The sequence below is a fragment of the Bos indicus genome, chromosome 13 (assembly GCF_029378745.1).
Source record: "Bos indicus isolate NIAB-ARS_2022 breed Sahiwal x Tharparkar chromosome 13, NIAB-ARS_B.indTharparkar_mat_pri_1.0, whole genome shotgun sequence".
NCBI lineage: Eukaryota > Metazoa > Chordata > Mammalia > Artiodactyla > Bovidae > Bos > Bos indicus.
Genome location: NC_091772.1, coordinates 7,032,217 through 7,046,635, shown reverse-complemented (window position 1 = coordinate 7,046,635; position 14,419 = coordinate 7,032,217). Strand labels below are relative to the sequence as shown.

At 38.6% G+C, this 14,419-nt stretch overlaps 1 protein-coding gene across 8 annotated transcripts in view; it reads left to right on the top strand.

The window, feature by feature from the left end:
- TASP1 (taspase 1) overlaps positions 1-14,419 on the top strand; it is a 318,545-nt gene that overhangs the window by 77,961 nt on the left and 226,165 nt on the right. For all 8 annotated transcript variants that reach the window (XM_070800705.1, XM_070800706.1, XM_070800702.1 and 5 more), the window contains one exon: positions 8,521-8,627. In XM_070800705.1, the coding sequence (XP_070656806.1) occupies positions 8,521-8,627 (107 nt within the window). The remainder of the gene's footprint in view (positions 1-8,520; positions 8,628-14,419) is intronic.

Sequence of the window (14,419 nt, the reverse complement as noted above, 5' to 3'; positions counted from 1 at the left end):
TAAAAATGATTTAAAAATATATATATTTATTGAAGTATAATTGACTTACAATGTTTCAGGTACACAGCAAGGTGATTCAGTTATACAAATACACATATATTATATTTGAAATTATTTTCCACCATAAGTTATTACAAGGTATTGACTATAGTTCCCTATGCTATACAGTAAACCTTTGTTGTTTGTTTCATATCTATTTTTTAATTTGGCTTCCCTGATAGCTCAGTTGGTAAAGAATCCGCCTGCAATGCAGGAGACACCTGTTCAATTACTGGGTTAGGAAGGTCTGCTGGAAAAGGAATAGGCTACCCACTCCTGAATTCTTGGGCTTCCCTTGTGGCTCAGCTGGTAAAGAATTTGCCTGCAATGCAGGAGACCTGGGTTTGATCCCTAAGTTGGGAAGATCTCCTGGAGATGGGAAAGGCTATGCACTCCAATATTTTGGCCTGGAGAATTGGGATCACAAAGTTTCATATCTATTTTTTAATTAGAAATCTAGCATTCTAGTCATACTAAGTCCAACAAGTAGAATCAAAATGTCATAATTTTTTAGTTAGGCAAAAATTCATTAGTTTTCAAAAAATATATATTATACATATTTATATGTATGTATACAAAAGTTTTTCTACTAGATAGAGGCTGGAAAAAGAACATAAAGAAAAAGATGGAGAAATTAGAGAACATAAACTAAATAAAATGGGAGAACTGAATATAAAATAGAAATGAAACAAACTAGATAAAAGATCATCATATACTCCAGTTGTTTTTAAGCGAAACATCTGGACCTCCAGAGGAAAAAAGCAATACCTGAGCATTTGTATTTTTCAAAAAAAATTCACGATAATTCTGATATGCATCTGGATTTTAAAAAGTGATTACAGGTTTTTCTATTAATCCTAGTTCTGATGATAAAGAGTTCTATTATTTTTCTGTTGACCAATCATGATTAATACAATGGTATTCAGTGAGTAGTATTAAGTGAGTAATAGTTACATAATTACAATAGTAGAAGATGTTTATCAGTTTTCACAATCAATAGCCAGACAAAAAATAAAAGATAATTGCAATTGCAAGCCGTAATGGGAACACGATTAACTTAACAATATAAAATAATGACATACAGTTTGGGGGGTGGTCAGGTAGAGCGATGTGGTAAGTGGAAGTGCATATGTGCACATGATTTCATCCACTCAGTCAGTCTATGTCTTTTGGTTGGTGCATTTAATCCATTTACATTTAAGGTAATGATTGATCTGTATGATCCTATTACCATTTTCTTAATTGATTTGGGTGTATTTTCTGTAGGTCTTTTCCTTCTTTTGTGTTTCCTGTCTTCTCTAGGCAGGAACTTCTCTAGTTCCTTTAGCATTTGTGGTAAAGCTGGTTTGGTGGTGCTGAATTACTCTTAACTTTTGTTTATCTGGAAAGCTTTTGATTTCTCTATCAAATCTGAAGCAGAGTCTTGCTGGGTAGAGTGTTCTTGGTTATAGGTTCTTCCTTTTCATCACTTTAAATATATCATGCCATTCCCTTCTGGCTTGTAGAGTTTCTGTTGAGAAATCAGCTGATAGCCTGATGGGAATTCCCTTGTATGTTATTTGTCATTTTTCCCTTGTTACTTTTAATATTTTATTTCTGTCTTTAATTTTTGTCAGTTTGATTACTGTGTATCTTGGTGTGTTCCTTCTTGGATTTACCCTTCCTGGGACTCTCAGCTTCTTGGACTTGGTTGACTATTTCCTTTCCCATGTTTGAGAAGTTTTCAGCTGTATCTCTTCAAGTATTTTTTCAGGTCCTTTTTCTCTTCTCCTTCTGGAACACTTATAATGCGAATGTTGGTGTGTTTAATGTTGTCCCAGAGGTCTCTTAGGCTGTCTTCATTTCTTTTCATTCTTTTTTCTGTATTTTCTTCTGCAGCAGTGATTTTCACCATTTTGTCCTCCAGGTCATTTATCCGTTCATCTGCCTGTTATTTTGCTATTGATTCCTTCTAGTGTATTATTCATCTCTGTTTGTTTTTTAGTTCTTCTAGGTCTTTGGTAAACATTTCTTGCATCTTCTCAATCTTTGCCTCCATTCTGTTTCCAAGATCCTGGATCATCTTCACTATCATTATTCTGAATTCTTTTTCTGGAAAGTTGCCTGTCTCTGCTTCATTTAGTTATTTCTCTGGGATTTTATCTTGTCCCTTCATCTGGGACATAACTTTCTACTTTTTCATTATGGTTAACTTTCTGTAATATGTTTTGTGAGACTGTGCTTCTTCTTGATTCTTCTGTCTGCCTTCTGATGGCTGAGGCTAAGAGGCTTGTGTAACCTTCTTGATGGGAGGGGTTGGCAATGGGAAAAACTGGGTCTTGCTCTGGTGGGCAGGGCCTTGCTCAGTAAAGCTTTAATCCAATTATCTGTAGATGAGTGGGGCTACTCTCCCTCCCTGGTAGTTGTATGGCCTGAGGCGACATAGCCCTGGGGTCTGAAGGTATGAAAAGGAAAGAGGAACTCCCCAGGTCGGTAGGTGCCCAATATGCTGCTGGAGATCAGTAGAGAAATAACTCCAGAAAGAATGAAGGGATGGAGCCAAAGCAAAAACAATACTCAGCTGAGGATGTGACTGGTGATAGAAGCAAGGTCTGATGCTATAAAGAGCAATATTGCATAGGAACCTGGAATGTTAGGTCCATGAATGAAGGCAAATTGGAAGTGGTCAAACAGCAGATGGCAAGAGTGAACATTGACATTCTAGGAATCAGCTAACTAAAATGGACTGGAATGGGTGAATTTAACTCAGATGACCATTATATCCACTACTGTGGGCAGGAATCTCTTAGAAGAAATGGAGTAGCCATCATGGTCAACAAAAGAGTCTGAAATGCAGTACTTGGATGCAGTCTCAAAAACGACAGAATGATCTCTGTTCGTTTCCAAGGTAAACCATTCAATATCACAGTAATCCAAGCCTATGCCCCAACCAGTAATGCTGAAGAAGCTGAAGTTGAATGGTTCTATGAAGACCTACAAGACCTTTTAGAACTAACACCCAAACAAGATGTCCTTTTCATTATAGGGGACTGGAATGCAAAAGTAGGAAATCAAGAAACACCTGGAGTAACAGGCAAATTTGGCCTTGGAATACTGAACGAAGCAGGGCAAAGGCTAATAGAGTTTTGCCAAGAGAACGCACTGGTCATAGCAAACACCCTCTTCTAACAACACAAGAGAAGACTCTACACATGGACATCACCAGATGGTCAACACCTAAATCAGATTGATTATATTCATTGCAGCCAAAGATGGAGAAGCTCTATACAGTCAGCAAAAACAAAACTGGGAGCTGACTATGGCTCAGATCATGAACTCCTTATTGCCAAATTCAGACTTAAATTGAAGAAAGTAGGGAAAACCACTAGACCATTCAGGTATGATCTAAATCAAATCCCTTATGATTCTACAGTGGAAGTGAGAAATAGATTTAAGGGCCTAGATCTGATAGATAGAGTGCCTGATGAACGATGGAATGAGGTTCATGACATTGTACAGGAGACAGGGATCAAGATCATCCCCATGGAAAAGAAATGCAAAAAAGCAAAATCGCTGTCTGAGGAGGACTTACAAATAGCTGTGAAAAGAAGAGAAGCGAAAAGCAAAGGAGTAAAGGAAAGATATAAACATCTGAATGCAGAGTTCCAAAGAATAGCAAGGAGAGATTAAAAAAAAAAGCCTTCCTCAGTGATCAATGCAAAGAAATAGAGGAAAACAACAGAATGGGAAAGACTAGAGATCTCTTCAAGAAAATTAGAGATACCAAAGAAACATTTCATGCAAAGATAGGCTTGATAAAGGACAGAAATGGTATGGACCTAACAGAAGCAGAAGATATTAAGAAGAGGTGGCAAGAATACACAGAAGAACTGTACAAAAAAGAGCTTCACGACTCAGATAATCATGATGGTGTGATCACTCACCTAGAGCCAGACATCCTGGAATGTGAAGTCAAGTGGGCCTTAGAAAGCATCACTACGAACAAAGCTTGTGCAGGTGATGGAATTCCAGTTGAGCTATTTCAAATACTGAAAGATGATGCTGTGAAAGTGCTGCACTCAATATGCCAGCAAATTTGGAAAACTCAGCAGTGGCCACAGGACTGGAAAAGGTCAGTTTTCATTCCAGTCCCAAAGAAAGGCAATGCCAAAGAATGCTCAAACTACTGCACAATTGCACTCATCTCACACGCTAGTAAAGTAATGCTCAAAACTCTCCAAGCCAGGCTTCAGCAACATGTGAACCGTGAACTTCCAGATGTTCAAGCTGGATTTAGAAAAGGCAGAGGAACCAGAGATCAAATTGCCAACATCCACTGGATCATGGAAAAAGCAAGAGAGTTCCAGAAAAACATCGATTTTTGCTTTATTGACTATGCCAAAGCCTTTGACTGTGTGGATCACAATAAACTGTGGAAAATTCTTCAAGAGATGGAAATACCAGACCACCTGACCTGCCTCTTGAGAAACATATATGCAGGTCAGGAAGCAGCAGTTAGAACTGGACATGGAACAACAGACTGGTTCCAAATAGGAAAAGGAGTACTTCAAGGCTGTATCATGAGAAATGCTGGAAGAATGGAAGAAGCACAGGCTGGAATCAAGATTGCCAGGAGAAATATCGATAACCTCAGATATGCAGATGACACCACCCTTAGGCAAAAAGTGAAGAGGAAGTAAAAAGCCTCCTGATGAAAGTGAAAGAGGAGAGTGAAAAAGTTGGCTTAAAGCTCAACATTCAAAAAACTAAAATCATGGCATCTGGTCCCATCACTTCATGGGAAATAGATGGGGAAACAGTGGAAACAGTGGCTGACTTTATTTTTCTGGGCTCCAAAATCACTGCGGATGATGATTGCAGCCATGAAATTAAAAGACGCTTACCTGGAAGGAAAGTTATGACCAACCTAGAGAGCATATTAAAAGGCAGAGACATTACTTTGTCAACCAAGGTCCGTCTAGTCAAGGCTATGATTTTTCCAGTAGTCATGTATGGATGTGAGATTTGGACTGTGAAGAAAGCTGAGTGCCGAAGTATTGATGCTTTTGAAGTGTGGTGTTGGAGAAGACTCTTGAGAGTCCCTTGGACTGCAAGGAGATCCTACCAGTCCATTCTAAATAAGATCAGTCCTTGGTGTTCATTGGAAGGATGATGCTGAAGCCGAAACTCCAATACTTTGGCCACCTCATGCAAAGAGTTGACTCATTGGAAAAGACCCTGATGCTGGAAGGGATTGGGGGTAGGAGGAGAAGGGGACGACAGAGGATGAGATGGCGGGATGGCATCACCACCTCGATGGACATGAGTTTGAGTGAAATCCGGGAGTTCGTGATGGATAGGGATGCCTGGAATGCTGTTATTCATGGGGTCATCAAGAGTCAAAGATGACTGAGCAACTGAACTGAGGTGAATGGTAAAGTCCAAGAGAGTTTACGCCCAGGGGGACTTCCAGTGTCTCTGTCCCTGTGGTGAGCCCTTGCCAACGCACACCTCCACAGGAGGCCTTCCAACACTACGCGTAGTTTGTTCAGTCTCCTTTAGGTTACTGCTCCTCTACCCTGGGCCTTGGTGCTTGCAAAATTTTGTTTGTGCTCTCCAAGACTGAAGTCTCTGTTTCCCTCAGTCCTCTGGAAGGCCTGTAATCAAAACCCTGCTGGCCCTCAAGGTCAGATTCCTTGGTGATTCTCAGTCCCCTCGGTGGATCCCCAGGCTGGGAAGCCTGACGTGGGGTTCAGAACCTTCACCTCAGTGTGACAACTTCTTTGGTATTATTGTTCTCCAGTGTGTGGATCACTCACCCAGCGGGTATGGGATTTGATTTTATCATGATTGCAACCATCTGTCTCTGGATTCTTCTTTGTCTTTTGATTTGGGGCATCTTTTTCGGTAGGTTCCAGCATCTTCCTGTTGTTTAACAGCTAGTTGAAGTTTTGGTGCTCTTGCAGGAGGAGATATGTGTTTGTCCTTCTTCTGCACCATCTTGACCTGGAAGCCCATCAGTGAACCATCTTTTTGGTGGATTCTGGCTTTGATCACATTCAATGTAAAATACTCCGAAGTTAAAAAAAAAATAAAAATTAAGGTCTTTCTCAAAAAGACTGATATAAAAAGACTGATATTTATGTCTCATGTGTGATGGTTTAATCTTTTTGGACTTCTTTGTTTAGATTTTATATGTTTAAATTGTTATTATATGATTTCAGTTTTGTGTGTAGTGTGAGGTAGGAATTTACTTGTACTATTTCCCCCAAATAGGTAACATATTGTGCCAAGAAAGTTTACTGAGTAACATGTAGATTTCCAACCGGTATGAAATATCAGTGTTATTCTCAAATTCTCTTAGAATATACATGAATGTGTTTGTAAACTTATTGGTCATTTCCATTACCCTTTTTTTTTTGAGGGGGGTGGGAATCCATTATTACAGTATTGTTCTTAGACTTTGTTTTGAAGGCAGCTCTGGTTCCTTTTCCACCTAATTTTCCTAACATTTGTTTTTCCTTATTTAACATTCTCTTGTTTAATCTTAAAAGTGATATGTTAGAGGATCTTTGTTATTTTTCCACTGTTATTATGATTAATTTACATCAATTTGGAGGAAATTAATATGTACTTAAAAGTACGATGAAACTTTATTCATTTTTTAATTAGTCAGTTTTCATTTATATTTGCCTGCACATATACCCTTTCCTTTGCATTTAATCCCCCACCTGTCTCCATACCTTTTTTTTTGTCTTTGAGCTTTCACTTTGTATTATTTTGTCTGTTACTGAAGCACACCCTTTAGTATTCTCATTAGTATAGGGTCTGGCCAGTGATGAATTTGTTCATTCCTGTTCACCTGAAGCTATTTTTATTTCACTTTAATTTTTGAAAGTGAATTTTACTGGATATGGTGTTCTGGATGAGCAGGTATTTCAGCACATTGAGGAGAGCCGTTTTGCCTAAATGCACTTGGTCTTGGATTAGAGGGTAGGGTTGGGTTTGCTTGGTTCTAGCCTAGTCTTCCTGTGGGGGATCCCTCCTCTGGATTGGACTTATGGCTGTCCTTCATGTTGTAGAATCAAATTCACCTGCGCTAGTTTTAGCCAATGCTAAAAAGCCCTTAGTTTATCCCCAGAAAAGCTTGATATTTTTAATAAGTTTTTGTTTTAATGCTTTTAAGGTGGTAATTTTCATGTTTTATCCAGTATTTTTGATAATATTTGATGGGAGAAATTCTCTTAATAATTTAGTCTGCTTTTATCAGAAAACTTTGTATTCTTTCCAATGTTATATTCCAGTTTGTAATTCTCTCATCAGGTGAATCTAATTGTTTAAATCTGTATGTTAAATTTTAAAATTCCAATTATTGTATTTTTTTTTTTTTTTACGAAGTTCTGTTTGGTTCTTCCTCAAGTCTGTCTGGACATTTTATCATCTATTGTTCCTTAGTTATACATTCAATATCTTCTTATGTCTATGAGCATAAACATATTTTATACTCTGTGTATGACTGATTATTCCAGTATGTGAAGTCTTCATAGGTTGGATTACACTTTCTAATGTTTGGCTGATTTTTATTTTTCATTTGGTGTGATTTATTTCTCATTCATTTTATGATTTTTTTTTTTAAACGATGGGCTCATGTTAATTGGAACATGTAAATTCTTTGAGGAAAAAATGCAGGTTTTTCCAGGGAGTATTTGCATTTGTGTTTAATGAGTCTTTGAAGTATTACCTCACCAAAATCATTTGTTTTTTGTTTGTTTTTTCCAGGGCACATAAGTAATATGAAATCTCTTAATTCTGTCTGAATTTTAAAATATTTTAAAATATTTTAATGTTATATGTATCTGTATTTTTTCCTTATAATTCCAATTGTTCTTCTCTAAGCAGAAGCCCATGCTCACCCTGTGTGCATGTGTGCTTGCGCGCAGACACACACACACACACACACACACACACACTAGATCTCCACATCCTGAACCAGCCAAGTGTAACATGACTTTTCTTCTCATATTTATAGCCAAGTCTGTTTATGGTTATAGCCAAGTCAACTTACAAGTTTCCTAATCTTTGTGTATTGTTGTGTTTTCTAGTTCTTCCTTTCATCAGGTATATCACCCTTTGGGTTTCCCCTTCTTATGTGGATGATCTGTGATATGGTTTCTCCTGCTGCACTGTCCCAGTGTCTTTTGTCTTCTATGCACAGAGCCCTTCAAAATCAGAGTTGGCTGTGGCATGCATTAGCAGACACTGCTGGAGAGCATCTACCTTCAGAATGCACTTCCCTCTCTGGATTTGACCTTTTCCTTAATTTTTAATCTTAGGTTATTTCTTTTTTTATTCTCCTCTCACCTCAGTGTACCTTGAAAAGGCGTATAAAACCCTTTATCCAACATTCTTAAGGATTTTGTCTTGAGAAGGCTCTTCAGGATACCTTGTCTACCCCACTGCCCTAATATTTTTCAAATGTTATTTTTAATGTTTCTTTTATAGGATTCAGTTTAGCTGCTTTTAAAAGAAACAAGAGGAAACTAGAGCTGGCAGAAAGGGTGGAAACAGATTTCATTCAACTAAAGAAAAGAAGACAATCAAGTGAAAAGGTCAGGAGGTGTTTGAAATATTAATAATTAATGTATCGTAATGATATATTTAGCTTGCATTTAGATATATAAGTTCCAGAATAGTATGACCCGGTAGAAATATAATGCATGCCACATATGTACTTTTCAAGTTTTCCGTAGCTACATTTAAAAAAGTAAAAAGAAACAGGTAAAATTAATTTTAATATTTATTTCATTTAAACCAATGAACCCAAAAGTTGCTTTAAAAACGTTAACCAATGAGAAAATTATTAGCGAGCTATTCTATTTTCTTTTTTCGGTATTGTCTTCAAAAGTAGTGTATATTTTACACTTACAGCACGTCTCAATTGTGACACTAAATTTTCATTCGAAATATTTGATCTGTATTTAATATCATAAAATTAATAGTTGATAAGGTAGGTTTATATAACAGGTTACATTACAAGCATACTTAAAACTTTCCAATAATTGAATATCTGTTATAAAATTAAAGTTAATTAAAATGTAATAAAATTAAAAATCTAACTTCTTATTTGTCCTCCCCATATTTTTAAGCACTCAGTAGCTCTGTGTGGCTCCTGGCCACTGTTTTGGCCATTGCAGCTCTGGGTGAAAATGGCTGTTCAGGGGATGGAGTGTTAGAGGGAAATGTGTGTATTGGATTCATGTAGGTTTCTTTGCATATTCTAATTGCATGTGTGTTTCTTGTTCTTAAACATTCTTTGTTTGCATTTCACGCATTTGTGTGCCATCATGAGTCCATGTGTGGCATTTATTAGGTGTTTTAGGGAATGGAAACAAGAGCTGTAACAGTCTTCCCCACCTATGGCTTCAAGGTCAGTCAGCACCCAGTTCCTGATCTCATGTCACGTCAGCATTTGATAAACTTGGAATCTCAGTATTCTTTTTTGATTAGCCCTTCTGTAATCGCTTATATACTGACTTACACTTTCTGTTATAGCTGTGTGTGGTTTACTCACGTATGAATGCATACGAAATTGTCTCTCTTAGTGAGAGATAGGTTTTACCAAGTTCTTTCAGGCTGCTATGTGGAGAACGGGGAGGCTGGAACAGAAGTGAGGAGACTAGGTGCACAATTTTTATAGTTGGGAGATGATAGCGACTTGGACCATGGATGATGGAGATGGAGAGAAGTGACTACATCCAGGATATATTGTAAGGGTTCCTACAAAGGGCAGAAATTACCGGTGTCTGAAAGATTGGTGAGAGAGAGAGGGGATTTAAAGGTTTTAGTTTTAGTCATTTGGGTATTGACATTTCTTAAGGTGAGGGGAGTTAGAGAAAGTATGATTTCATGGTGATAGAGGTGGGAAGTGGAGAAAAATAACTGTCTTAGTCCATATCCCCTTAACAGACTCACAGTAACCAATACTTTTTATTTTCACCATAAACATATTATCGGATGCCAAAGTACCCTAAGCCCCCAAAGCTAATAGACCTCTTTTAGTGTGCATTGTTCCTCTACCCTCTTCAGTTGAATTTTGTGCCACTAAGAGTCTCATTATGCTCTTGTTTTCTGTTGCTATAGTTACATAGTTCTTCGAGTCTCCTGTAAACTGATGAATCAGTTCAGTTCAGTTCAGTTCAGTCTCTCAGTCGTGTCCGACTCTTTGCAACCCCATGAATCACAGCATGCCAGGCCTCCCTGTCCATCACCAACTCCCGGAGTTCACTCAAACTCACGTCCATCGAGTCGGTGATGCCATCCAGCCATCCCATCCTTTGTCATCCCCTTCTCCTCCTGCCCCCAATCCCTCCCAGCATCAGGGTCTTTTCCAGTGAGTCAACTGTTCGCATGAGGTGGCCAAAGTACTGGAGTTTCAGCTTTAGCATCAGTCCTTCCAATGAACACCCAGGATTGATCTCCTTTAGAATGGACTGGTTGGATCTCCTTGCAGTTCAAGGGACTTTCAAGAGTCTTCTCCAGTACCACACTTCAAAAGCATCAGTTCTTCGGCACTCAGCTTTCTTCACAGTCCAACTCTCACATCCACACATGACCACTGGAAAAACCATAGCTTTGACTAGATGGACCTTTGTTGGCAAAGTAATATCTCTGCTTTTCAATATGCTATCTAGGTTGGTCATTGAGCTTAAAAAGAGAGTTGTCTGCTTGAGAATCAAAAGGGTTGTTTGTTTGAAAACTAATTTGAAAAAGCAGAGTGGGTCTATAAAAATAGAATTATTTTTGCCATAGAATTAAGTTGGGGCAAGTCAGTTATAAAAGATTGAGAAAAATCATAAAAATCTAGAAGCTTTCTGTATTCAGAGTGTGTTGTTAAATGTCTTTATATTCTTGTTCTATTTTAGATAAAATTTGAAATCATAGGACAATCCAGGGTGTTATAGAAAGATGATATGGAACATTTATATGTGGGCTTACATCCAGAGAATGGGCTTTGGTCTTATATTAAAAAGATTGGCTAGTGAATGAATGAATTGGTTTTGTGTATTAATTAAGAAAGGATGTATTTATAATATGTGTCCTTTTTCATGATTCTGTAAGTACAGAGGATATTACCCAGAGGATAATCAATTTTTGAAAACTTTAAACAGCCACTCATCAACCTGGTTAGGAGGATTTCCAATGAAAAGCTTGATGTGGTAGCAGGAGACACTGACTGTGGAGTTGGTTGTATGCATCTGAAGCTTAGGGGTAGGTCAGGAGGGAGTTTCTCATTTGGAAATTATTGGCATAAAAGGAATATAAATCCATATGGCCAGATGAGCTCACTGAGGAGTGAGTGAAGTTAGAGGTCTGAAAACTGAACCCGGGCCAGACTGACATGTCTATGTTGGGAGAAGAAACCAATGAAAGAAAAAGATGGAGCAGCCAGTGGGGTAGAAGGGCCCCCAGGAGAGAGCGGCCAGGAAGCAGAGAGCAGCTCAGAGCCAGTCGTCACCAGGTCAGATGCTGCTGAGAAACAGGAGGCGGGCGGAGGCCGGGCCTGTGGACTCAGGACCTGGTGACTGCGGACCCGGGTGAGGACTGTCTCCCTAGCGTGGAGGACTGTAGACCTGCTGCCGAGGTGCCATCCGGAGAACACAGTGGAGATAATGCTTTCAAGAAGTTTTGCTGTGGAGTTGGAAGCGGGGTCAAGACACTGTACTGTTTTCGGTGACCGTCTGAGAATTCAGTGATAATTTCACCTATGAAGTCTCGTTTACTTATTTTTAAAATAGCGATATTTAAAATAGAAAATAGTGATATTCTGCTTCTGTGGCTGTTAGGAGAAACAGAAATGTCAAGAGATGATCACGTGCTTGGTGATGGTCGCTCACGGAGGCCTCATCATCTTGCCTTTGCCGTTGTTTGCCTTCGTCTTTAATGTTGCTCCGCCGGAAGACAAAGAAAGCTGCTCCGCAAGGCGGAGTCTTGCCGTGGAGAAGGGAGGGTGCTAAGGGATGCTGGCCGTGGTGGGTACACAGCTGGAGTTCAGGCATGATTCAGATGGCGTGGTTTAGACACCTGAAATGACAGGAAAATGTTTTCAGTATTCAGAATGTTTAAACTTTAAGAAGCACTGTGTTTTGACATTGACCTACAAAAATGACTCTGACCGAGCTTCTGTCTTTAGGGAAGGGTGCTGGCCACAGGTTTTGTCTTACAGATGTTTGCTGCGTAACCTTGGCAGAGGTGATAAAAATGCTCCCAAAAAGAACAGGCTACCAGATAAGGAGCCAATGGAGCAGGAAATTACAATTTTTGAGAGGAAGTATAGCAACTTTTTAGAGATGTGACGGGAAAGGGCAAATAGCTGTTTTCTAAATTGACCTGTGTTTAGTTTATCACTGCCTGTTCTGTGTGTATAGATTCCACACCGTTTTGGTTAGCCAGCATTGACTAAGGCCCAGCACTACTGCGTGTTGTGGCTACACAAAAGAAGCTGTGAGCTGGGTATATAAACATAATGAGAAGAATAGGGTTTTTGGTAACTTTGCTAATGTTCACTTCCTTGGTTATTCAGTGTTGGAGGACGTAAATATTGTCTTGAAAGGAGTATACAGTAGAATAAATATTTTTAAGCCTGATAAAAAAGGAAATAAATTTGGAGATTTTTGTTGCATTGATATTTCTCTTTTTTCTTAAAAAGGTGACTGATTGTCCAGACCTTGTCAAAGTACTAATTATTTTGTTGTTGTTCAGTCAGTCGTGTCCGATTCTTTGCGACCCCATGGACAGTACTAATAGAAATCAGAGTTAAAGCAAGAAGAATATTTCATTAGCTTGCTACCTCAATCAGAGTATTTTTATTTTCCTTAGTCTCTGACCGTCTACACTTAGATTTGACTTAGTTTAAAATAAGAATGGTTAATCACTGGGATGCTTTTGACTGCAAACAACAGAAAACCTGACAGTGACTTAGGAAATGCATATTTGTCCCCCTGCTCCCTGGCGTATAAAAAATTTCGAAGTGGGTGGGTTGCAAGCTTTCGTGAGCTCAGGCTTCTAGTGATTCTGGAGCCAACATATCTGGGATTTCTCTTGGGCCTTTTCTCTCACGCCTCTTGCCTTATGGGTGGAATATGGTTTCTTTAATTTGAGGTGTCACGTCTGCATTGAAGGTGAGAAAGTGAGACCATGGAGGGTGAGGAAGGGGAGACTGGTGCCAGATGTGTCTGTCACCTTTCTATCTGGGATGCAAAGGTTTTCCAGGCTCCCTCTCAATGGAGTCCTCTTTAGTTATTTATTTTGGTCACATGACTATTCCCAGCTGCAAAAGAGCCTAAGAAATTGAGTGGATTTTCCTAATTACTCTCTCTCAGCTCATGACTTATCTTCCCAACAAAATAGTTCTTTCCTTGTCAAAGGAAGGGGAGGAGAGTGGTTATTAGGTAGGAATTTATAGTGCATAGTGTGAACGGAGAACTTACTTTTGTCATTTTTCTCCCCACAATTAATATGTCCCTTGTTGCTGCAAACCAATACTGGCGTAAGCTGCTAATCTACCCATAAATCAAATAAAACCCATTTTGTTTTCAGTTTCAGAATACATGGGTTTATGATATAATATTAAAAAATGAGGAATAAATTCTGAGTAATTGTCTGTTCTTAATAATTGGTATCTTTGTTTCATCCATGCTTTTTTTGTGTGTGACTTAGCGGGGAAAACATGCTGGAGAAGGAGGAGATTATTGTTTACCTGCAGTGCTGTTAATATAGAGGCAGTAGTTGTTTGCTGTCTGTTCCACTCCCCTCTCTGGGTAGGCCCAGCTGCTCTGGATTTTCTCTTACCCACTTCTTTCCCTTGCAGTGTATACAGGCAGTCCACACTTTGCATGACAGTGCTGGACCATGAAAACGACCATGCAAACCAAGATCGTACAAGGGATTTTAATGGCAAAAGTTACACTTGTTCCGTGACCTTTAAACATTTTTGTCAAAACATTAAAAATTCTTTTATTGTTGGTTATAAATGCATAGAGAAATAAGCAGAAAATTAAAATGAATATTTATTTAGTACACTAATTAAAACATCAGAATTAGAGTTTTTTTTTTTCTGTATAAAAAATTCATTATCAAGAGTAGTTTAAACAATGCTTGCCTTCCTGTCATATAACTTACAGCGTGGAGTGAGTATCTGATTATGTCATGGTGAACTGTCAAACTCCCTTTGAATTTTGGATCTGCTTTCACCATTTTATCTTTTGCTGTTTCCATGTTATAAGTGATCCCTCAGTTCCTTTAATGTCAAATTTTTTCCAAGTGTTACTTCCTCTGTGACATCTTGATCCTTGTTGTTACAACTACATTCCTTATTTATATTGACCAATTTGTCTTCACTGAG